At 40.8% G+C, this 26,728-nt stretch overlaps 1 protein-coding gene across 2 annotated transcripts in view; it reads right to left on the bottom strand.

Moving 5' to 3' along the window:
• Window positions 1-26,728, bottom strand: part of PAK3 (p21 (RAC1) activated kinase 3) — a 357,271-nt gene that overhangs the window by 169,855 nt on the left and 160,688 nt on the right. For both annotated transcript variants that reach the window (XM_078688801.1, XM_078688802.1), the window contains exon 3: window positions 5,852-5,952. In XM_078688801.1, coding sequence (XP_078544927.1) covers window positions 5,852-5,952 — 101 coding nt within the window. The remainder of the gene's footprint in view (window positions 1-5,851; window positions 5,953-26,728) is intronic.

Here is a 26,728-nt window from a genome sequence, read left to right as displayed (position 1 = left end):
AGAAAAGAAAGTTAAAACAGAATGGGGGACAACTGAGAGGGCGAAAAGAAGGTGGAACCAATGGGTCGGAAGCATGGGAAGTTCCTCAGTCTCGTGGGGAAATGTTTAGGTACCAAATAGGTCAGAAACATTCACAGTTGTTCCAAAGTTTGGAAGTATCATTTCTTCGGTATAATAGTCAGGAATACACCCATTGCTGATGGCTTTTCTTTACTTATGATGACATTTTCCCACACATTCCCCAAGAAAGCCCACCTCTTCTACACAGGACACAGCCCACCCTTTTACATCAGCCAAGTGTGAATATCCTGGCATTTAAACATGCAATGGACTCTTTTTTTTTTAAAGGAGCCAACATGCCACACAGGATATCCTAGTGAATTTATGGAAAAACAATATCACTTGGGCCAAAATATTCTTTTCATAGTATTTTTAAGGCTGTCCCCACATTTTCTAAAATCGAGTTTTATTGGTGATGCTCACAAGCCCATTCCACTAAACTTGCAAAATGCTGTGACAGCCATGCACAAATGACTATGTGTTGAAGCTGAAAACTTAAATACAGAAGTTCATACAACTGTGCTGTAACCAAGTGCTACAATACAGCTCATTAGCACATCTTTGGACCAATATGCCACATAATTCCCCATGAATTTGAGATAACCAGAACACAGAGCAGGTTTCAAAACCACATTGTAAACTCCTAACTTTATTTTGTAAGCATAACATCTTTGTAAGGCACTTCCAAACTTTAGGAGCAAAGACAATGTGATGCAGAAAGAGACCGTGTGTGATCACTAGAGTGTGGGAAATGCCTTATGTGAAAGACAAGGTCTAGGGCCTAGAGTGAACAAGGTCACGAAAGCCCTCTCTGATCACATACTAATAACCTGACCACATGCTTAGGTTGGTAGTGATGATAGACTCTCCATAAATTAACTTAGTAGTTTCCTCCCCTTTAGTTTTTCCTTTCTTTTCCATTTCCCTCATTCAATTCACCTTCATTCCTACCCTACTCTTCTACTAGCCGAGTGCTTCCCTCCTCTGCTGAATCCCTTTTTCCTCATATGTCTCCACTTACAGCTCCACTGCATAGACACTATTTCAATTCTGGTTCACCTTTCTGAAGAGCTGTAGTAAAAACAGCAAAAAGACTAATGTGACTCATTACCCCTTAATTATTTTGATTTTGGATAGTAAGAACTTTTTAAGTCCCTTTTTTCCAGTATTTAGAACAGTAGAGATATTTAATTTTCTGTTCAACACTGTGTCACGCTTACTGAAAATATAAGGAGGACAATACTATATTTATCCAGGGCACAATTCAATTTGAACAAGATAATTAGTTAAATGTCAAAGAAAGCAACTAGCTGTGTCTCTGATGGCACTCCACATTCTGTAAAATACATCACCATTTAGGGACAATGGGTCAAAGCCCTATTACTACGGTGACTTCCACTTGAGAAGCATCAGATAGCAAACTGTCAGTCAATAGGCAATGCAAAGAGTTCCCAACACTTCAGAATATGCAGATATTACCTGTCCCCAAAGGTGCATAGAATACATCATACTAGGCCTTTTCTGATTAACTGATTAATCATAATTAGGCTGTCCAGTTTTAGGTTTAACCTATAATAACTGATAAAACCCCACCAGAAATGAAATACCCCTCATCAGTGTAAACATTCAAACACTAAAAAAAACCTGAGAACCACAAACTAAATGCCATTCAAAGAAAAGAGTGAAAGAAACATTTTCATTTCATCCTGAAGGGGCTAATACATTGTAACTTTGTTATATAAGGTAGTAGTAGTCTGGGCTAACATTATTCAGCTTGATTTTTGTTGTTTAGGGATGTCACTAAAATATTGTTTCTTCTTCCTTTAGCTTTTGTTCAGTTTTGTGGTCTTTGGTCTAAAGATACAGGTGTTAGAAGCATGTTTCAGGTGTTGTTTAATTATATTATAAACTGTAGAGAATCAGGAAATATCAAAACCATATTTGATTTTTTGACTACGTTGGAGTCTTTTGCTGATAGGTCAAATGTAGGTTTCATAAGAATCTTTCCCAGTATGTACCATAAAATTTACCCACAGAGAACAGTTAAAAACCCTTGATACATTAGCCCCCTTTTCTAGTGAGTCAGTATTGATAGTAGGTGAATTGCAAAACACCCCAGGCTTTAAACATTTAATGCAAGGTAAAGTGATAGGTATATGTGAAAAGAGAGCACTCACCAAGCATCTGGAATACTGGTGAAAACATGACACCAGGCTTTTGGAAAACATGGAATGCAGTGTTACTTGGAATGTTGCTGCAAAAAGTTCTTACCAAGTTCAACGTAGACTGAAGTGATATTGTTTGTATTTGCAGTGATTCAGCTATGTATATGAAACAGTTGTGTGATGACCTGTCAAAAGCGATACCAGTGCTGAAGTGCTGCCCTGTAAGAGATCCTTGCCACTTGTTAGATGGTATGCTGAGAGCATCTTTACAATCTTCAAAGTTAATGAAGAATGCTAATGACTTTGTAGTTTATTCTGGTTCACTGTTTTGTTATGTGCAGAAACTAAAACGCAAATATTTCTCATTTTGTGCTTTGTGTGGCATCAAAGAAAGAGTCATCCCAACTGTGCCACTTAATTGGTTGTTCTTAGTCCTAGAGGTAATGAATGCTATATTATCCATGTGGCAACCGTTCACAGAATGTTTGCTGAGTGAGGATGCCAAAGCCAAGAAATGTGAGGATCTTTGGTCACATACTGATAGTGATGCAAAAAAAAAAAAAGTAAACTCTACTGCATTCTTAGATTTTTACAGGAAAGAATGACTGCTGTTATGGACATAATAAAACAACTAGAGTTTGAAAACACCCATGTCTACAAAGTGTTCAGCATAATTGGTTTAGATGTGAAACATCTCCTTGAGAGAAGGCTGGGCGACACTTTTAGTGACTTTGGAACTGCAACATGTTCCATGTTATAGTGCTTGCCACTTGGTACGCAAAGAAATGTTAAGGAGTAATTCAGAAATTTTTATTTTACAATGTATGAGAAATAGCCCTTCACCAACCATAGCATTTGAAGTCATTGAAGCCTCACTGTGGCACTCTGTGCAAGTTATCGATCCCTTCTGTAAAGGGACATTTTCTTCAGAGTTTCAAAAGTGCTGCTTCATTTTAGACTGCTTCAATAACTCTGAGGGCATATGCACCCAGTTCAACGCATACGTTGCAGAACCTGTCGCAGCGAACCGCAATCTTCAGGTGCACCGGTATTGGCATGGAAAGCTATGTCAGTGGCCAGAGTTATAAAATTGTGTATTGGCTATTTTAGCATTGCCCATCTCAAGTGCCAATGTTGAGAGGACCTTTTCCCAGATAAAAGTTTACATGGGAAGGAAAGAGTGAGTGTGCATGACCAAAGACTCCCATAAGAAGTATTGTAAGGTGCACTATGATAAGTTTGATTTGTAAAAATTTATTTGGACCTCATATACACTGTACGTACAATGTCTATATATTATGCTCCATCAATGCAGAAAACAAGCAATATTAAAAGCAAAAAGTTCCATAAACAACGGAAAAACAGTTTGTTGTTTTTAATGGTGTCAAAATGTGAAACCACTGAAAACCACAGTTTTTTTTAAGTATTGAAACTGCTTGAAAACACTAAAAAAAAACACCTGAATTTACCAAAATTAGAAACTGAAAACAGGAAAGGATTATGATAAGCCTAATCATAATCTTGCAGAACACGATAAAAGAGTTATTCAATTTGAAATGAAATTAAAATTTGTATCAAATTTGATCCTGCTCATTCATATTGTTTTGCCCCAAAAAAAAAAAAACGTCAGCGAGAGGTCCTTCAGTTATCTCGCAGGGTAATAAGAGTCATTGATTGTGGATTTGTTTCTATTGACTTTTTGGATAAGGTCTTTCCAAAATCCATGCTCTGAGAATGCACATCATCCCTAATGTTTTAATTTGACCTTCATAAATCCCCTAGGATAAGCCTCCTCTGCCTATAGTGTCACACTGTGCTATAACACAAACCATCATTAGAATGGCCTAGTTTCACTTTGTAAGACTTCGTGGTTTGGGACCAAATCGTCAATAGCCACACATTTTGTAAAGCATTCGCCATCATGATTGCATTCACAGAGCTATACGGAAAGTTGTTAGGCTTATCCATTGAAGTTGAAAGGCATTAAAACATGATGTCCTTTTACTTCCAAATGCCTGGCTGCTGTACGTCTATCAACCTGTCTTTGAACAAAGCATGAACTTTATTGGCACAGGGCTTCTACTTCACAGTTTTGGGCTGGCATTTATACTTAAAGAAATACATCCCACAATAAGTTTGCTTTATTGTGTATTTCCAGTGTACTGTCCTTGATTAACAATGTCCTGTAATAGCTTAAATGCAATGAATATAAATTACTAGCCACGCTAGTGTTTTTTGAGTTTAAGGCCAGTGAGCTACCTCACTTACATTTGGTGAACAAAGGATGGTCTTTACTATCATCAGGGCATGGCAATAGGATTCCTAAAGAAAGATGGTTGTGGTAATACTGCATGAGTTACTAGCTGGTCATTGTTGTAAATGTATCCTATTGTGTTGTAGCCATAGAGCATTTAATTCCCATTTAATGTGTACCTTATAACAAACAATTGCCCTTTGTGGTTATAAAAACTTTTCAGCATTAGCAGCAACAGGAGAGGGTGTCGGGGAACATGGAGCACCCCAAATCAACAACCTTTATTTAAGTTTTTCAGAATTTGTGAGACTGTGCAGTGCCTATATGGTGTGAAGACTTAAATAAATATAAGGACCAAAAGAAGAGAAGTATGTGCTGCTCGCACAGACTTTGTATCAGAGAACCAAGGTACCAATAAGTGGTTTTGTTGCTCTTTTTTTATGGTAGATACTGGAAATATTCACCCAAACGAGAAGCATGTCTTGCAATCCGTAAATCAGGGGTATCCAACTTAGGTACACAAGTGCCAGTTTAATGTCAGAATTTAGGACTGGTACGCTTTTGTAAATAGATAATTTTCAGTATAGATGTGCTCCGTGTACCTTGTGTGAACATATGGGAAATCTGGCATGGGTGCAGCACTTATTGACTTAGATTAGACATCATGGCCATAAACAATGTCCACAACAGGTATTCTGGCTTATCAGATAAGGGCAGTATTAATTTTATGTTTCAGAAAATTTGTTGACTATTATCTACTACAGTTCAACTGAAAATGCTCTTTTTCAATTGTTCCTGAACTTCTCAATTAGCAGTGAAGAATTACTACATGGTGAAATAGATAATGTTGCTGGATTTGTATTGAACATTAGTAAAAGGTTTTCTTTAAGAAATAAAACCTGTATTTATCGCAGCAAAGGTAAGAGCCACAGACATGATTTTTCTAGTTTGCAAAAATGGTGCTTAACAAATTATTGAGCGAAGAACTCTCTTCTGGAACTGGGCTTAATTTAAAATGCATATTCTCCAGCCCAGTGCACTACTTTACTGTTATCAATGGAGCATTTAGACAGCATATGAGGGACTAAATGTTAATCACAGTGGAGTAAACTTGTGCTCACTCTGGTGTCTTATCAGAAGAGGTTATTGTAAAGCATGCAGTTATGATGCCCAGAACAGTGTAGTATGCATTCAAGCATGCTCTACATTTACCCTCTACATGTGATGCTGTGTGTGCTTATCTGTGAATCAGAAAACTAATTTTCAAGGATTGCTTTGTCCTGACACTGCTGCTTGAAATTCCATAGTAACAAATAATTACTTGAAAATCATAAGACAAGTACAAAGGTATAACGTAAGGAAGGGTACTCACAGTGAATTCACCAGTGATGGCGTCAAACCCCACATGAATTGTGTGTTCGAAGTCTGAAGGAAGAGAGATCTCAGGGCGTTCTTTCTCCTTCTTCTTATTGGCTAAAGATAAAATGTTAATACATTATGTTTTTTATTGCATAACATCACAATTTCTAATAACTGGTTGAATGAAATGAACATGTAACCTACAATATATATACCGTATACTACACAAGAAAGTTTGATTTTGTCTTATTTCTTCTCAAATTCACTTCAAGATTGCTACACTGGGAATCCGGATTGGTTTCCGTTTACAGTATTTACTAACACTTTCATAACATACCCTTAATATTAAACATTTATATTGAAGGTTTTTTTTTTCGTATAAAAAGTTTAGCATTTTACCTACAGTAACATGTAAACGAACAAGTGCTACTAATTGGGTATTATTCAGGTTTAGATTGGCCATAGCTAATGTAGGCGTGCATCTTAAAAAGGCTAACACTTGGTTACCATCTTGTTTCTTTTGCTAGGAGAAGATGATCTTACAATTAATGAACGTGGTGTGTCTTCTTTCTCATGTGAAGTGTTTTCCTTTATGTGACAACTGCAGAATGTCCTAATTAATTGCAACAGTGAACTTACAGAGTACAGGCTGGTCCAATGTCAGGTTTAAGGACAGAGAATCTGCTTTGTGAAGTACCCTAAGAAACTAATGACCCCTGGACTATATCGATATGATTTAACCTGATTAGAGTATTTGATAGAAACCATGTAAAGCTGTAGCAAATTTTGGAAGTGTGCGATTTATGCTAGTGCAGAGCGCATCTTTCCAGAAATGCGTCTGTTTACTTTTGAAACAGCATAGGGTGCTCTCTTTTTGTAAGAGAACCAATTTACTTCAATTTGAGACAATATTACATTAATTCGACCTTTTACTTGTAGGACTTTGATTGATTTGAACTTCATATTACTAAACGCATTCATGTAACTATTATTGATTGATACTAATTGGATGATTTGAATTTGTAAACCTTTTTAACCTCTAATACAGCCTGTACAGCTTTGAAACTTAACCATTCTGTCTTCCTTGTGGAGCCTAATGCTTTTCACATAATTTAAATGTATTGATTTGTTGACTAACCTCAGTTGTGGATTTCAGTACATCAGATAGTGCTTCATGGGCCCTGAATTTGCACTAAGAAAAGCGCTAACAATAATTATATCATTCCGTTAGGAGATAATTTCGTAACACCCAAATCTGGTGGTGTTTTGCTGTGTTTTCAAAAATAGGTTAAAGCTTCCATCTTAAAATGCTCTTTATCCAGATCCAGTCTATAAAACGTACCTCAACATACTCATGCCACTTCAATCCATATTCAACTAGTCTACCATTTGATGGGTACACAGCTGACAATTTGCCCATGTCGTTAGGGACTACTTCACACAGTTCTTGCTATTTGCTGAATCTCTCGAACTGTGAGACTAGTAGTTTTGCTTATATCAATACACAGTAAAAAAATAACTAACTTGCAAAGTGCTGTTGGTTAAATAGCAGAGCTGACAAAAGGTCTGGCACATAAAATAGTCCCACAATTGCCAGCTATCTTGGCAGCAAACATCAATACTGAATTCACTGAGTATTTCAATGGCATTTTCATTATCCATTAACCTACCACAATTATACAAAACCAATTTAAAAATAAAATCAAGTAGTGATAAAACTTCACATGAATTACCTAAGATCACAATATTGCAGTACGTGGATGACATAGTTCAGCTAGACAATTCAAAAATAGGACTACAGATCGCATTAAACTCTCTGCACCAATAAAATATAACAAACAAAATGACAGTAAATGCCATCAAAACAAAGGTGTTATCTTTCGGAAGGATGCTAAAACACTTAAGCAGCAACTGGTCTCCGAGTCCCTTAAAAATCTCAGGAGCCAAATACTATAACTACTTGGGCACATGGTTCTCTGAAAACTGCGCATCTACAGCACACAAGGACCACCGAAAGGATAAGGCGGCACTGATAACAACTAGACTATGCCAATTACACACAGCCCTTGAAAGCCCCACCTCAGCCCCAATCAGAAAAGTGCTCAAGGCCAAATTACCATCTGTAGTAACTTATGGCAGTGAGGTCTTCCCAGGCCAACTCATTAAAACCATCGAAAAACTACACCTAAAAGTCTACAAAAGAGTGTTCAAATTGCCTTATTAAATCAGGGGATCTTTGGTGAGACTTGACTTTGGCCTGGAGGGCATCGCATGGTCCAGTATGGGGTCTTTCTTAAAGTACTTTTATAGATGTACCACAGCGATGCCAGGAACCTTGAAATTTATCCTGCAAAATATATTCACACATAACAATAACCCGTGGTCCACCTAAATAACAACGGCGGCAGCCACCCTTCACATCGACTTGACTGTCTTGAACACCCTGTTACTTGCGCATACTGCACTAAAAAGCATATTGAAAAAACAGATCAAATTCCTTTCGAAGTCTGCGGACCAGGAAAATACTAAGTCCACCCCGCCACTAAGGGCCCTAGCACTATCATACAACAATGACAGCCAACCCGGCCTCCAGGTGCAATCTTATCTCAATTGCACAATCGGGAAAGCTTGCCTGACCCAAATTCTGGCAGTAAGGATGCTGGCATTACACATTAAAGACTTCAATCCCAACTGGCCAATGCTTTCCAAGATAGTCAAGTGCAGACTGTGTGGCTACAAATCTGAAACCTTTTTACACCTACTTTGCAGTTGTCCGATGCTGGGAAACACTATTGAAGCCACTTTTTTTAACTAACGGCATAAGAACATGCAACAAAGCAATGAACTGGACTTTTAGCACCATGATCCCCTTGAATTGACGAGAATAGGCCCATTTTTCAAAGCTGTGCAGGACCTTCTAAAAAACACACAACCAAGCATAGAGATGTTTGTAGATTAACAATTCTTAGTTCTTGCATCTTGGACATTAGGCATAGTAATGTTTGACCTTCTTGCACTTGAGTTTCAACATCTGTTATGTATTCACTCCATTTTGTGGTTGATTTCAAAACTATTTTTACTTTCTGTATAAAAAATTCAAACTGGCTTTCTAATACCAGATTTTAAATAGTCAAACACTCTAAATTTAATGAAAACTGCTTGTATACCTTGAACCAAGTGCCAGCTATTGCACGAACCCATCGTTCTCCTTTTTTCTCAGCCTAATATGCCTTTTAAATGTTTTATATTGTCTTGATTTTAAGTAATCTACACAATAAGCTTTGTATTGACAACATTTGTGAATTACACTGTAAATTAATAGGTTCCCATCCAGTGCTTAATTTAAGCTGGAGGTTTCCAGTGCTCATAGCCGGCACTTATTTGTCAGCATCGGCACTTGTGACAGTCTGCCACATGATGTTGCAGTTTTTCTAATTTAGAGAAGTACACAACAACAGCGGTTTATTAATTCAATACCAACCAAAAATGAACACCTGGCTCCTAAGCCATTCTTATAGTCTGAAATTGTCACACTTGTAGAAATGTGATGATCAGAAGTTGTGTTGGTACTGGTGTGTGTTGGTACGGTCATTGGCAGCGCTGGCAGGGGCAAAGGGTGACGCAAGCTGCATTGGCTTCTTGACGAGGAATAGAGGAAATCTAGCTTTTGTTCTAAAACACAATATTGGATCCTGTCCACATATTTACGTCACCTTAAAATCAATGCCCTTATCCCTAAATCCCACTCCCAGTGAATCTACTGCAGATCGTATTGGATAAGTTGCCACACTTGATAAGTGCTTATACCACGTTGTGGATGTGCATCGATGGCAGTGAAGTGCTACAAAATATATCCAGAAGAAAAACAGACTTGGTTGTTGTGAATCTTGTTAAACAAATTGCCACTGAACTTTGTCCTGAGGGATAATGATGTACAGTGTATGTCAAACACAGGTAAAGCACTGACTGAGGTGGTCTACTTGAATTAAAGTACCATGCCTCACGGACTGTTTGATACATACAGTGACATCACTTATTTTTGTAAGGAGTCATTAAGAGGGATAATTTATCATACAGGCACGTGACTTACTGCACCAGCTGTTGAACCTATGGAGAGAAACCCCAAGGGCTGGACCTGCTGCAACTTGTACCCAGGACAAAGAAGTGAACTCAAAGGGTCCATTGGCTGATCTATTAAGCAACAGGGACACAAAAGTGCAAAAAACCTATTTTTTCTAAAAGCCCACTTGACCAGTTCCAACTATATTTGCCCCGGATCCTGGTGGCGGCTTCTGGTACAGCGAATCCTAACTTCCAAGAAGTGCCCAATAGGTCCTGCACCCGAATGCACTCCTCTGCCACAAAACTTGCAAAATTGGACACTTAAAAATAACAACTTTTCCCCCAGAGAACCAGCAGAGACTAGGCCAAAGCTTCAGCCACTGACTCGCAAGTCAGAGTCACCTCGCCAGTTTCCCCCACTGAAATGATTTCGACTTACACAAAAGTTTGTAAGTCTTAGCATAGAGGTACTTCACTGAAGCAGACATAGAACATCATACAACCGCTGACAAGACCTTCCTGAGCACAGATTCTGGACCTTTCCTGCCCAGAGCTTCCTGCTATCAACGGCGCCAAGGTTCCCGCTGACGCCGATGGTCCAACTGGGAAACCGCAGTTCACGAGGCCACCTTATTCAAACCTTCCTTTAGATCCACCGACAAGCTGTTGAGAAGGACTTTTATCCATAAACTGTTCTAAGTCAGAAGGTAAATCTCGCACCAGGACAAACCTTGTCCCTATACCGACCAGCAGTAGCTTATGGATGGCTTTAACTTTTTATTTTGACCTGGTATAGCACGACCGGATAACCGTGACTGGTGCTCTACGCATTTAGGCGCTATTTTAACTTAAAAAGTCTAAAAATCATCTCTCTGGTTCCCTATAGCCCTACATCCGATTTATGTCATTTTAGGTGTCTGTTTATTAAGCTTTACGGTATTTGTATAAATTGGAGTGGGAGTTTTATGGTCTTGTGGTTTACTTTTAACTGATAAATGCATTGCACATTTCTCCTAAGTTAAGCCTGTCTATTCTGCGCTACATCTACCAAGGGTTAAGGTCAGGTTGACTTTACTGAGACCCAACGGAACCACGTATGGAATTATGACATTATTACTTGATGAGGACTCCCATCCCCTCAAACTAATAATCCACTTTCTCACAGTAACTAATCAGTACTGGAGATGAATACATGCGACTTGAACAGGGATCCGTGGTAGTCTGGCTATTCAATGGCAAGGCAATGCCGAAGAGGGCTACGACCTGCCATGCACAGTGTTGCAATGTCAGTTGGTGTTGCAATGTCAGTTGGTGTAATTCTGTTCAACCATTTTCGCAGTATTGCTGTTCAATTTACCTATAGAAAATTGCATGGGGAAATTGTGTTTTGGACCTCTCACGTTTTTCTAGAACTTTCCAGAGAGGTGCAGATTATTTTATTTATAGTTCATAAGATTCGTCAAACTGCACCAAAGTTAGAAGCAAATCCAACTACTATGGTAACTAGGTCCTAACTATAACTACACAGTGGCATCAGTATTTTCCAAGACACAGGACCTGCGTGGGATTAAAATACTTAATTTTATATCGCTACCTAAGAAAATTTTAGCAAGGATCATGCTAGCAAAGCAAATATTAGTACCTATTTTTCAAAATCTGATTAAATGGTGAAATTACATTTTTGATAACTTGACTAAAAATGTAACTTTATAAAAATTCACTTTACAATTCATGAGCTAAAACTGGCTTAAAGACAGTTCTGACACTCACCACACTTCCAGAGCTAAAATATGCATCCTTGGCTGGGAGAATTCATAAGCCTGGCCCAGAAGACACTGCTGCTTCTAAGCACAGGAAGACCAGGGTGTTATTAGCTCCTGACCACTCTGCAGGGAGTAGGTATCTATGAAAGCACATGAACAGCAGTCGGAACAAAGTACATCCTTAGCACTACTGCTTTTCACTTGGAGATGGAGGGGGAAGGCTTCTCCTATTTATTCCATGGACCTTCCTAGACAGCAATACTACACTCACATAGTGGGAGAGAACCTATTTGGACCCGCTCATGTGGAAGCAAAGCTCATCGAAATAGGGAGTGGCTAAAAAGTTGTTGACTGGCCTGCATATGGTCAGGAAAGTTCTGCAATCCTTAATCAGGGGCTCCTGGATAATCTTGCAGTACGCAAAGAAGAAGTAAGGCCAAATGAGAGGGAGACTGCAGGAAATGTTGGGACTGGATGGCAGTATTTCTCTAATCGCTGGCTAGTGCACAGAATAAATCTGGCACCTCAATCACTATCTCTTTAGAGCATTACAGAACCAGTTAAGACACCACTCAAAGAAGGCCCTGCTGGATGAAGACTTGACTCCTGCTAGAAGGTCTCATTGAAGAACTCATGCCTGGCTTCCAGGAGCCTGAACTGCTGCCCAAAAGTCAAGTATGTGGCTTCCCGTTGGGCATCTTAGGGGACACATGAAGCAGATAGAATCATCCTGAAGAGGGCACAACCGACCACAGGGGATTAGACCCTGCAGGAGACCAGGCTGAAGAGAGATATAGTGCCTAAAATCAGTCTGCCCTTAGGATCGAACGGATGCAGGACTGGCCAGAGGTCACTTTCTCAGCAGTCGAAGAAAAGTAGAAGTTAATTATTGTTTGCATCTATGGAGAATAGAGAAAATGTGCATTCCCAGGAAGGTAGCACCCTAGGCAAATATATAAAAAAGAATGCTTTTCCTGCTGAGAACATTTTGTCACACTGAAAACAGGTTTGGTGGGACCACATGGTATCACTATTGGCATTGTGAAGTCTTTCCAGCCTACAATGTCAAGGCTTACCCAGCACTAGGATTTTGACTTCCAAAAAGTGACTAAGTCCTAAGGTAAAAACCTTAGACCGTGGTGAAGCAGCAAATCTATAAGACTTGCTAAACATGCTCAGTAGCCAAGTAATCCAGCTTTTTCCATCTCTGAGCTTTTGGCCTCAAAGCCAACAGCTTCAGCCCGAACTTGACAATGACAAAGCAGAATAGTCTAAAAACTTTCACTGGGACAACCCCCTTGGTATGTCTGACCTATGCCTACTGTGGTCCGCCTGAAATTGCACCTAGGTTCCGGTAAACCCCAAACTGTTGTTTTCAAACAGCACTTTACTTTCTAGGTGATTTGTGTCCTAATTCTTTTTTATGCATTCTCTCTTGTCCTATTTTAATGAACTTGGTGTCAGTTTTCTCACTGCGTTTTTGTATATTTTTCTAAATTGGTTTGGGAATTTTAATTTATTATGTATTTTACTTTAAAGTTGTTGGTACTGCTTGAACTTAACATGCACTTCCATGGGGATTGGATGCTGTTTGTACCTTAGCTACCAAGGTTTGAGCAGATACTCTCTCAGAACTCTGTTTTTTTCCCCGAAGTTTTATATAGCACAAACTTGACCCAAAATTGTGCTTATTAACTTGGTAGGTATCATCATGCTCCAAATTATTAAACCAAATTTCTGGCAGGCCACATTGGCACTGTAACAAACCCATCAATTGGTACATGTGGAGCAGAATGCTGAATGCAGCCGAAAGACCACAAATAACTAGGAACACAGCCAGAACTTAATCCAAAAGATGATGGGTGTCATGCGAGAAGCCAACAACAGTGGTTTGGAAACAAACAGCCATTAGGGTATTAGAATTAAGCACTGATCATACTCTTGTCGAAGCAGAAGGTAATGAATTACATATTGGTCACTGTTATCTAGATAGTAGCAACCTGAACTTACTTAATAAGGTTTAATCCTTGATCCATTATATATAGCTACTCTAAGATGCAGGCAGAGGGATAAGGGACAACGAATTGCAATAGAACTCGGAAGGGAAGTATTTTAAGAATGGATGCAGCAGACAAGGAGAACGTACTTTTGAGCACATGGATTTGTGTTGACATTCAGAATATCCTGGCAAAGTGACATTTGCGCATCAGAGCTCAAGGCAAGCCAGAGCAGAAGAAAGATAAGCAGAGAGACAGGAGAGATGGGTACCAGCCAGGCCCATCCCTGACAAGCTGAAATGAGGAATTAGGTTGTGATGCACAGTATCAAAGTGAAGAGAAAGGTCAACAGAGTGTAGTGGTGGAAAGGGTATGAAGTTGGAGACTTCATAAATTGGATCTCAGGTACTCAAGGACTCTTCTAAAGGCCATTAGTTTCAGGGCTTTTAAAGAAAAACAAGGAGGTGATACACAGCCATCTCTGCGCAGGAACTAATAGTATTGCAAATGTTGTTGTACATTAAACTGAAGTGCACTCTAGCCAAAGAAATGTAATTTTATCAAATTTGTCTCTGTATGGCACTCACAAAATAAATCAAAAACACAAAAGGTAATAGGAGGAATGCTTGCAATAAGTCTAACCACAGGCAATTGATAAGGGTAGCATTCCAAACCATCGTTCTTTTGCTCAACGTGCCACCTCAGCTTACACACAGCAATATGCAACTCAGTCTGGACCCTGCTCCAATAAGAAAAGTCAAGACCGAACTGTCAGGCCAGGTACTCCCTGAACCGGAACAAATAGAACACCTTCAGTTAATGCCAAGGATCCATCCATGCACACATTATTTTATTATGCAGGCAACGATAACCATTAACAGAAAAAGTAAGATTCAGTTTAACGTTGTGGCATGCAAAGACATTCTCAACTTCACTGCTTATGGTCTGTGCATGTGCTTGTGGATGTCCCCCCCCCCTCCCCTCGGGGTTTCCAACATCAACATGACTACATGTCTAGCCTAAAGAAGTAATCTATGCCTGATGTGTTTGCATTCTTGGTGCTCTGTTTGTCAGCACACAATTCTATTCTGCTCTACTTAAGTATTGGCAAATCATTGCAAAAGATGCACAGTAAGAGATGATGAAACTGGAAAGTGCAAAGGATGATAAACTTAAGTACAACTGTGCCAGATTCCCAGAGTGAGACACAAAAGGATGCCACATCATTATGGGAAACCTGTCAGAGAATAAAATAAGACCTATTCTGATAAATAAGACTGCAGCTCAGGCTTTAAAGTGCCCTCGCAGAAGGCTAGAAAGATTTAGAGCCATTGTCCAAGTAATACAAATATTAAGCGTGTGTAGTAATGGTGGGGTGACTTGTGAAGGATATTTCATTGCCTGTGACAGTATGAAACATAGTGAAAACCTTAGTGGAAAAGACTTTGTTCACATTGATGTAACCCTATCTCGTGGAGAAGTGTGGCTCAATGGTTAGAGCGGCAGACCCTAATGCAGTAGTCTGGCCGGGACCAGGGTTCAATTCCCGCCTCGGCGGGTCTCGGGCTAAATTTCCTCGGACCTGATAATTCTCGCCTCAGTGCCTATTCTAATCTTGAGTCCCACTCTGCAACTCTGGGCAACAGCTTGCTTAAGCTCTACAACGGCCCCAACAACGCTGAGGATGCCTGACTTCACCTTAGGGGTGCCCAGGAGTGGGCTCCTCACAGGGAAAGGCCAGGAAGGGTTACTCGGTGGTATTCGTACAAGCGCCGAGATGCCTACGGGTAGTCGTGCGCTATACAAGTGTGTAATCATTTCATTTCATCATTTCATTTCATCTCAACCCATGTCCCTAAATCTATTAGAAGTGTGTTGTCAATGAGTTATAGTACTGGAACATCAGTGTCCAGAATTGCTCATCGAAGTACTGGATAGAACAGAACTTGCCTTTTTTTCTTTCGCCTTGTGATATCAAATGTATGATTGGATATCGCATTTACTTTGATAATGAGAACTGTGCTTAAAATATTTTTGAAGCCCCCAATTCAGCAATTTTCACCCAAATGTAGAGAACTCTATTATGTACATTAAGAAAAATAAAAACAGACCCAGTGCTCTTTAAAAGCTCTTTAGATGGCCTGGAATGGTCATGAAGATCAGAGTAGCAGATGGGTCATCACAAACCTATTGACCCAGATGGTATTTCAGGACTAAAGTGATGGGACATTGTATATTGTTTTGAATGGAGCTTGGTAACTCAAGTGTGCAGCACATAATAATCACAGGTACTACCAAGCTGTTTTGACTCGCAAACAGTTAATGCATATTAACGTTTTAAGAGATTTGCTGTCAAATAAGGTGCGCAGAGGCTGGAAATAGTACAAAAAGGTTGCAAGCTGCAGCACAGCGGTAGCAATAGTTACCACTACATAAAATCTTTTTTAGATGGCCTGCACAAGAGTAATAATAATAATAATAATAATAATAATAATAATAATAATGGACTTTCAGCTCTATAAAATTTCAAATTAACAAAGAAACAAAATATGTGTCATCGCATGAGAACACATGAAGTATCTTCCTAAATTCAGGATCCCACAAAATATCCAATGGACAACTTCCTGTGTTATATCAACCTCGGGCAACTGGTGTCAATCTGGGTTATGAAACACATACAAAGAATACAGAAGCATGGCATCTTCTAAATGTAAACTCACAAGTTCACATCTCTGCTGCTCTGAAAGCCATGCACTGGCTCCCTATAGGGAGGCAATCCAACTTCAAACTTGTCCGTATCAACCACAAGTCAATAAATGGCAAGAGACCAATCTTCCATCAAATGAAGATCAAGAGATACTAATCAAAAGAGGCACCCTCTGAAGGGAAGAGAGAAAAAAAAATATTCACAATACCGTGCAGGAAATATATAAAGAAAAGAGAAAGATTTTTAATTTCATAAAACCCTCACCCACTCGGGTTGCCCCTTGGTGGCATGCTTCATCATAGGGTCCATCCCGGTCCTCTACGGACAGGGGTGTGCTGCTACTACTTCAAAATAAGGCCAAGGCTCTTGGAGATGACCAGGAGTCATTTGAGGATTTCTATGCGAGGGAATATTGAATTTTCCAGATGGAGCACTACTGATATACTAACGAGCAGTAATTTGTCGCAACCACTAGGTGGCATCCAAATACTTCTGACTTACTTCACCTTACGCGCTGGACCTGATGATGACGGAAAAAGTCCAACAAAGCACATTCCCACAGGATGAATTGAAGGGTATCTGTCCGCAGTTCATGGATAACCACAGTGGCTCAAGAAAAAAGAAAAACTGTGAAAGCATTCTGAATGTAAATACTTAATATATTGGTCTGTCTTAAAGGGCTCCAACCCGTAGCTCGTGAGCTACTGTAGATTTCCAGCTACCTCCGAGTAGCTCACCTGTATGCAGCCCAGCTGATTAAATTCGAAAACTTTTGCTTGGTTGAATTAATCTACATATAACAAAATTGGAGATTATACAACACTAATAATATTAGTAGCTCTCAATGAGTTTCATTGAGCATAAGTAGCTCTCAGTACAGAAAAGGTTGGAGAGTAATACAACATTGGAAGGTGGTGTTTGAATAAATGAATAAATGAAAAAGAAATGCTCACCATTTGCACTATTTGGAACCAATCCTTGAAAATAGAGGTAGGTTATTACTCGCATGTCAAAATTAGATAAACCATCCTGTTGCTGCCTAGCTGGGTAAGGGCTTAGTTTAGTTCAATGCACGCAAACTTAACTTTTAAAGTGAACAATTCTTTTTCATTGTAATCTAACTCCTTGCTGACTTAAAGGAAAAACATGCAACTCACTAACTTCACTCAGCAAGAAGTGAAGAAAGAACGCGTTTTTTATGTTAAATAAATAGTCACAAAAAAGAGATCCGTCTACAACAGACCGCCAAGTGATTAGTCATTCATAAAAAGTGGGCATTAATTGCGAAACTGACTGCGAAGTTGAGAAACATCCTTTCTTTGGGCTGTCGGGAAGCCAGTGGGCGTACTTGGCAAACCTCCACAATATATCTTTTTACAGATGCCCTAATGCCACATCCAGCCATTGCACAAGTGATATTTAAAGAACTGATCCTTAAAACTCCATTTACAGCTCGTCTACTTTCAGAAGAGATTGAGTTAAAGACGCCACACAGTTTTTACCAGAAGACATCTTTCATCAGGTATTATTTCATGATCGCGACACCTGAACAGAGAAATACATTTACAGACAACTCTAGCTGTCAAGCAACTACTCTATTGAACAAATTGTTAAAAACAAAAAACAAAAATATAAGATCACTGCAATGATAAACAAAACAAGGTATTTGCAATGAAATCAACTAAATAAGAAATGAAATCAACTAAATGAGAAATATTTAATAAAAATATTAACACTTTTATATGAAGGATTGGCAATGCCAATGAGTCTGGCTTATTAATTAAAGTTCTTTTTGAGTCCTAAATTAAAACTTAGGGACACATTATGTCATCCTACCTGTACTACTGTCACTCATATCATTTCATCTATGCACCCCCTTTTAAGTGGGTTTAACTGCATGCGTGCGGCATGATTTCCGCCCGTACGCTGGATTTTGCGGATTCGCATGTTACGTGACGAGCTGGGCTCGTCATGAGCGTGCCAGGAGGCTACCTCATGACGAGCCCAGCTCGTCATGAGCGTCGAAGGGGTTAACAAGAATTCTCATATACAAATCTTCTACCCAAGAGTTGTTCAAGTGAGTACCCGACACCCTTGCAAAATTAGTCCGTGAGATTTCATGTAACAAAATGCCAGACTATAGCTTTCAACAAGGTGTAATACCAATCCATCCTTTAACACCTATTGACTTTAATAAATGCATTTACTAAGTAAGCCAGGCCATATACTTTTGTCGTAACTTTTCAAAATAAACAGAATCTACCTATGACATCTGGCATAACTTTTGAATGAACCAATCATGCCTACAGACTTTATCATTGCCTTTTTGCCATAACAAACTGAAACCTGCCGTAGTGCACATAGCTAGTTACCATCAAGCGCGGTCATACAATTACAAATATATACAAGATTCAGTAGATGAAACAACGTATAACCCCCCTGAAAAAGGACAGAGATGTACTTTGCTGACAATCTTCAACTCCTGAAGTGTGTGCCAGATGAGGTAGCCATCACCAGAACTCATGCCTACTGCATTAATCTGCGAGATTCCATGTAACTAAATATCCATCTACAATTTGCAAAACAATGTAATGACAATGCACCTATTATGGCCTATTGGTGTTAAATGCTTTTCAAAATAAATTTTTCAGGTCTACTGCCGGTCACAGGTTTTTATAATAAATATATCAGAAATACAGTATTTGACTGACACTTTCACAAAGAACCAATCAGGCTAATAGCCTTTACCATTTACTTTTCAAAATAATCAATTTAGGTCTGCATAAGAATTCACGTAAAGCAGCACTCAGCTATACAGTCAGAAAAATGACTATACACAAAATCACAGTTAGGAAAAGCATATTCAACCCCTCTCAAAGGGTTCAATAAGAGATAGATAGATAGATAGATAGATAGATAGATAGATAGATAGATAGATAGATCCAACACGACCTCCCTCCTTTGAGAAAGACGAGACCACCACAGGGGGAACCGTTAGGAGCCAGCTTTTATTAAGGAACACCTCCGTACAGACGAATGCATTTCGGCATAACAGCTTTCTCCAGCGTCTGAGGTATTCTGCAACAGATTATATATATATATATATATATATATATATATATATATATATATATATATATTCACTGAAAAAAACCATAGGTTATAGACCATATATAGTTAGGAATTAGCATTTACAAAACCTTATTTTACTCACACAAATCCATTGAAATTCCATATATAGTTAGTTGCACTAACTATATATCGCGCACCCGCAATCCACTGCTGATGTCACATATTACATCATTCATGACATGGTCAGTGACATCACTGATGACATCACTGATGACATCTCAAATGACATCACTGATGACATCACTGATGACATCACTGATGACATCTCAAATGACATCACTGATGACATCTCATTTGACATTACTGATCACATCACTGATGACATCATTCATGTGATAATACGATGAACTTCTTCAGACTCTAATATAACCTTAGATACACTCAGTGTAAACAGACACTCACAGACTGTCACTCATCCATGAAGTTACACACACACACCTAGTCAGTCATGCAAAGAATCAATCACACCTCCATTTTCTCAACTATACAGTTATACACACCTTACTTATTCAAACACATACTAACACATATTTACTCTCTTATACAATCCCGGATACAAGTTCACAATGATCCATACAGCCGCTCACACATTCACTGGCTCTTATGCACAGTTATTTATATATGTCAACTCTCACATGTACTGTGTTTTACATATGTACTTACTTTGACATGTAGCACTGAGATATCCATTCACTCACCAATACACTCATGCACACAGTCAACCGCCCATACAGCTGTTTCCACATGCACTTTTGAACCCATACATCTAGTGAATCAACTGCTCACACATCTATGCACAGAGTCATACACCTCCCAGACACCCACACACACACTCAGTCTCCCATACAAATACATGGGCAACCAATCAATAACCCATATAGTTACTCATATAGCTACTGATCAACACATGCAGCAGTTTACAGAACAAAAGATATAATGATGCACAAATTAAGACAGTTTAGTCACTAACCCATGCACTCAGTGAGACACATTTAATCACTCACTCATACAGTCAGTCATGCACCTACTAAATCCTTCATCCATACACTTATAAATCCACTCATTCTTCAATATGCAAGACATATTTTAACTTTACAGAAACATACAGTCACTGGATGTTGTTATCAGTGATGTCACTGGATGATGTCATCAGTGATGTCATCAGTGATGTCACTGACCATGTCATGAATGATGTAATATGTGACATCATCAGCAGTGGATTGCGGGTGCGCGATATATAGTTAGTGCAACTAACTATATATGGAATTTCAATGGTTTTGTGTGAGTAAAATAAGGTTTTGTAAATGCTAATTCCTAACTATATATGGTCTATAACCTATGGTTTTTTCAGTGAATTTTCAAGGTTTTGTAAATGCTAATTCCTAACTATATGGTCTATAACCTATGGTTTTTTCAGTGAATTTCAATGGTTTTTTAAAAGCTAATATCTATATGTGTAAAATATATTCTTTATTACGTGACGTATCACGTAGCCACGTGAGACGCCTCATGACGCGTCGCATAACCGTGACGTATCGGCTCTGCAGCGCAAACAAAACCCGTAACGTAAGCGCGCCGGAGCACGCTTACAGATATATATATTTTTTTTTAACCTTAATTAGACAAAATCAACACGTGCACATATCTTGAGGCCTTGCAAAGGCACATCAAACAAACAGTCCCTACAATTTTTCAAAGTTATCTTGATAATCTATTCCATTATTTTTTTTTTTACTGTTTCTCTTGTTACGCTTACCGGGACGCTACCCGGTACGCGAACCGGACGCTCCAAAAACACAAGATGGCTGACTCCCGTTACGCTGCCAGTTAGCTGCCCGGTTCGCGTACCGGGACGCGCCTCTATGGCGAAAAATCGCAAAAAAATGTTTTTGCCCCGCGGGGCACTTTAATATCCCCCTCATCAATCCTAGGGGGTCAGGAGGGGTCTACCTTGCCCCCTTTCCTTCATTTCCCCCGTCGTTTTTCACCGCATCTTGTCTCTCGATCCTACCGAGAGACAAGATGGCGGCCGCTCCGGACTGTTTAGAATGTTGACAGACACCAGAGAGCCAATCAGCTTCGCTTCGCGAAGTTCCGTTACGCGTCAGGTACGCGAACCGGGGTGCTGCCCGAGCGCGCTTACAGATGTATATATTTTTTTGAACGTTAATTTCTCAAAATCCACTGGAACACATATATTGAGACCTAGCAAAGGCACATCGGGCTACCAGTCCCTAACCTTAGACAAAATCCACACGTGCACATATCTTGAGGCCTTGCAAAGGCACATCAAACAAACAGTCCCTACAATTTTTCAAAGTTTTGTTGATAATCTATTCCATTATTTTTTTTTTTTACTGTTTCTCTTGTTACGCTTACCGGGACGCTACCCGGTACGCGAACCGGACGCTCCAAAAACACAAGATGGCGGACTCCCGTTACGCTGCCAGTTAGCTGCCCGGTTCGCGTACCAGGACGCGCCTCTATGGCGAAAAATGGGCACTTTAATATCCCCCTCATCAATCCTAGGGGGTCAGGAGGGGCCTACCTTGCCCCCTTTCCTTCATTTCCACCTTCGTTTTTCACCGCATCTTGTCTCTCGATCCTACCGAGAGACAAGATGGCGGCCGCTCCGGACTGTTTAGAATGTTGACAGACACCAGAGAGCCAATCGGCTTCGCTTCGCGAAGTTCCGTTACGCGTCAGCTACGCGAACCGGGGCGCTGCCCGGAGCGCGCTTACAGATATATATATTTTTTTGAACGTTAATTTCTCAAAATCCACTGGAACACATATATTGAGACCTAGCAAAGGCACATCGGGCTACCAGTCCCTACAATTTTGCCAAGTTTCGTGGAAATCCATTCAGCCGTTCGAGCTAAAAGTGAGGCCATCTGCCCTATGGAAAATTGCATGGGAAAAACACGTTTTGGGACCCCCTTTTTTCTCGGCCCCCCCTTGACGAAACCCCCCAAATTTTCAGGGGCTGCTCAGAAACAAAATGTGCCATTTTCCTGAAAATTTCTGCCAATTCCGTCCTCAAACGCCAAAGTTATTCGACATAGGATTTTTTCTCTAAGGGATTTTTGAAAATTCTAACTATATATACCTACTGGCGACCGCCAGTAGGTAATATATATATACACAGTCAGCTTCTCCTCCTTACGGTGCAGAGAACCACAGGACACAGCAGGATTTCTTTGGTTGTTTTATTTCATGAGGTTTGCATTGACCGGTTTCGGCGTAATGCCTTTTTCCAAATGCGCTCTCAAAACAGGGTGTTTCCTCTTACAATTTTTGTTAGGACTGGCTCCTCCTTCCCAAGTGGTGGTTGGCCCACCTGCACCACGTTCGCATATATATATATATATATATATATATAGTGCAAATCGTCTACCTGCAGGGTTTGTCAGAGGGGGAAACTCCTTGCCAACGACAATACTCTGAGAATTCATGTAATGCAATACACAGTTTACAATCTCCAACACAGGATAACAATGCACACTTAAAGACCTATTGACTTTACCATATTATTTTCACAATAAATAAGTCAGACAAATTGTGCTTATCGTACATTTACGTAATAAAGATGTTAGACCTACAGCTTCTGACATAACTTTTTCCAATTAACCAAACATGCCTATCTATAGCCTTTATCACAGTCCTGGCAAATTAATTAGCTCAGACCTCCATAAGCGTTCCCACAAGGCAACTATTGGTATATAATCCTAAATTATAAACATGTACAAAATTACAGTTGACAAAATATACAATCCTTCCTAAAACAGCATAACAAGGATTCTTAAAATACAAATCTTCAACCCCCAGGGTTTGTCACAGGAGGTGGGTAACCAACAGCAAAACCCTTAAAAACTCAAGAGCCCTGTGACAGACGCTCTAACAATATACTTGTCTACAAGCATCAATACAGTGAATTGACAATCCATACAAGAAGTCCTGTTGCCTTTTACACATACTTTCCATAGTAAATATGTCAGCCCACCTTCCTTTGTTGTAACATTTCATGATAAAGAGATCATACTTATGACCTCAATCAATGGCTTGTCACCATAACACGCTAAGTCCTGCTGTGGTGAGCGTAAGCTTTATCAAAAGGTACAACATGCAAAGTAGTCAACACTTTAGCAACAATACACAACTTCTGCACAATCAAAATCTTTTCTCAGGGAAATTAACATTTGAACATTGCAAAAGCCCCTCTCTTATATCAGATATTACAAATTTGTAGAAAAATTCAAGTTGGCATGATACACAACCTTCCCTAAAACAGCCTAACAAGGATTCTCAAAGTGCAAATCTTTTACCCCTAGGGATTTTCACAGGTAGTAACCAACACCAAAATGCTTCTGCTCTCAGGTAATCTGTAAGGTTACCCAGTAACATAAAACCCTACTACAAGCATTAACATAGTGCAATGACAATCCACCCTTAAGAGGCTCCTGGCGCTTACATAAGCTTTTCACAGAAAATAAGTCAGACCTATTGCGTTTCTATAACTTTTCATAATACACAAAATCAGGCTGATAGCCATGACCATAACCAGCTTAGTCATACTTTTCTGGGTGTATCGTTGTCACAAGGCAAAAATTGCAATACATGCACTCTTTAAGCGGAAGCAACAACTTCTTTCCAATCAAAATCTGTACTCAAGGCAACCAACATTAGGGTGGAACCAAAGTCCCTTTCTTTGTAGCGCCTTGTAAGTTTCTTTTTCTGCTGACAATACAAGGTTGAAAACAACCACACTGCCAAGTCAGCCCTAAAAACAAGGTAAGTTCATGCAACAGACTAGTTTAGTGTTAGGGTTGCAGTTTAGGGTCAGGGCCAATGTTGGAGGAAGGGTTAGGGTTAGAGTTAGGGTAACTTTAGGATTATGTAAGTGAAATGCATTTTTATTGAAAATGAATCTGTACCGGTTTCATTTTAGGAGACGGTCTAAAGTAAAAAAAATGTGTTCTTATACTTTTTTTAGTAACAGTTTCTCAGTCGAGGCACTGTCAGGACATAGATGTCATCTACCCGAGTACACAGGTTCCCACACTGAAGTCCAAAGTTTCTGGTCAGGGGATCTTTTTCAGAAGGAAATCTGTGTCAACAATTGAACAACCATATAAGAAGATTCTTCTTACGACATCAGGTCTGCATAAGAGCCAGGAGTGGCCCTACCTGTTCTCTGTTATGACGTGGTTCGGGCTTGGGGCTGGTTATGTTCAGTGGACTAAAATCCTATACTCGTCGGCGACCGCTAGAGTTTGGGTGGGGAGGGCCATTTCTTCCTCCTACCCTGTGAGGCGGGGCACTAGGGAGGGTTGTCCGCTATCGCCATTGTTGTTCGCACTTGCGATAGAGCCCCTGGCGGCGCGCGCGAGGATGGGCGGAGCATACCGAGGCCTGCAGCTCAGAGGCCGCGAACACTATATCTCTCTCTACGCAGATGATCTCAATGTTCCTGAGCGACGCTGGGGACGCCCTTAGTGGGGCGCGCAGCCTCCTCGGCCGTTTGAGACATTTCGGGCCTGCGGGTTAACTGGGCCAAGACCTGTGTTTTCCCAGTATCAAGTGCATGTGCCCCGCCGGTGTTACCGCCAGGCCTACAGTGGGAACCGCGATGCCTCCCTTATTTAGGAATGCAGGTGTATCATACACAGGAGGATCTACCTGAGGGTAATGTCGAGAGAGCGATGAAGGGTTTAAGAGGCAGCATGCGATTCTGGGGGACTCTGCCGTTGTCGGTGATGGGGCGTGTCGCGCTCCTGAAGATGGTGGCGCTCCCTTGCCTTTTGTATTTTTTCGGACCTTGCCAATGCGAATACCAGCGGTGTTCTTCCGTCAACTCCGTTCGGCGGTGGGAGGCTTTATTTGGGGTGCGGGCCGGCGTAAAGTAACATTGGAACTGCAGATGAGGCCGAGGGAGGAGGGAGGCTTAGCTACTCCCGACTTTGAATTGTACTATCTAGCTGCGCAGTTCCAGGTCCTCACTCAGGCGGTTGCGCTAGAGTTCAGAGGCACGGAGAGGGAGACAGCGCCGGATGTACAGCGACATGTGTTATCATTTGTGGTAATGCAGCAGAGACTGAGGATCGCTGATTTATCCATGGCGGAGAATACCCTCCGATACTGTTGGAAGCTGTTCCACAGTAGAATTGGAGTGCTGAGGCCTTATGCACCCGAGATACCGCTAGGCATGTGCACAGCGCTGCCGCATGGGGGCGATTGGTCAGGTCTGGCAGAGTGGGAGGAACTGGGCCTGCAGATGGTGGGCGACCTGTACGCAGATGGAGCACTGTTGCCCTACAGTGCGTTGCAAGAATCGTTTGGCCTTCCGCGGGGCCACTTCCTGATGCATGCGGCCTTGAGTGCAGCTCTGCAAAAACATTGGGGTGCTGGCTTGTCTGAACCCCCACTGAGCGGAGCGTGTCAATATGTGGTGATGGCAGCGGGCACGCATAAAGCTATCACCTGCCTATACAAACGAAAGTTAGGGGATGGGCTTACCCCGCTACAGAGGTTGCGGGAGTAATGGGCGGCGGACCGGGAGGGAGACATCCCGAAGACAGCCTGGTCGCAGATCGTGCAAAGGGTACTAGGAATGCTAGGTTCCAGCGGATTCATTTCTTTGTGTTACACAGGGCATACTTCACGCCTGCTAAAATTAACCAAGATTTCCGAATTGACACATCGACATGCCCCCGATGTCGCACTGGGGAAGCGGGTCTTAGCCATAAGTTTTGGGATTACCCTCGGCTTGGCACGTTCTGGGAGGAGGTGACCGGATTGCTCTGTGGGGTGACTGAGCGACAGATTGCTACGGACAAGGGGACGTGCTTGCTACACTGGTTCCCGCATACTAGTAAAAATAAGATAACCAGTAAGTTTATGGCTTTAGGCCTCATTTTAGCCAAGAGGGAAATAACGTCACATTGGAAGGCAGCGGTAGGCCCTAGCTATGTTATGTGGAAGGCAGCGTTGTTCCAGTGGGCGGGAAGTGAGAGCTCCATCAGAAGGCGCATAGGTCCCACAATCATAAAGCGCTGGAAGCGGCACGAGCATGGGAGGCCCTGGTGGCGAAACTCCGGTTACTGGACAGAGAGGAGGATGCAAGCTCGGTGTCCTCGGAGGGGGAGGGGCAGACATGAGTGGCTCCACCCGGACTGGGTGGAACTAGCGCAGTGGGAGGCCCCCGAAGCATAGGAGGTTATAGGGAATCC

Source organism: Lissotriton helveticus, chromosome 4_1 (genome assembly GCF_964261635.1).
Source record: "Lissotriton helveticus chromosome 4_1, aLisHel1.1, whole genome shotgun sequence".
Classification (NCBI taxonomy): domain Eukaryota; kingdom Metazoa; phylum Chordata; class Amphibia; order Caudata; family Salamandridae; genus Lissotriton; species Lissotriton helveticus.
Note: the sequence above shows the minus strand (reverse complement) of the source record. Positions and strands in the feature narration are given on the sequence as shown.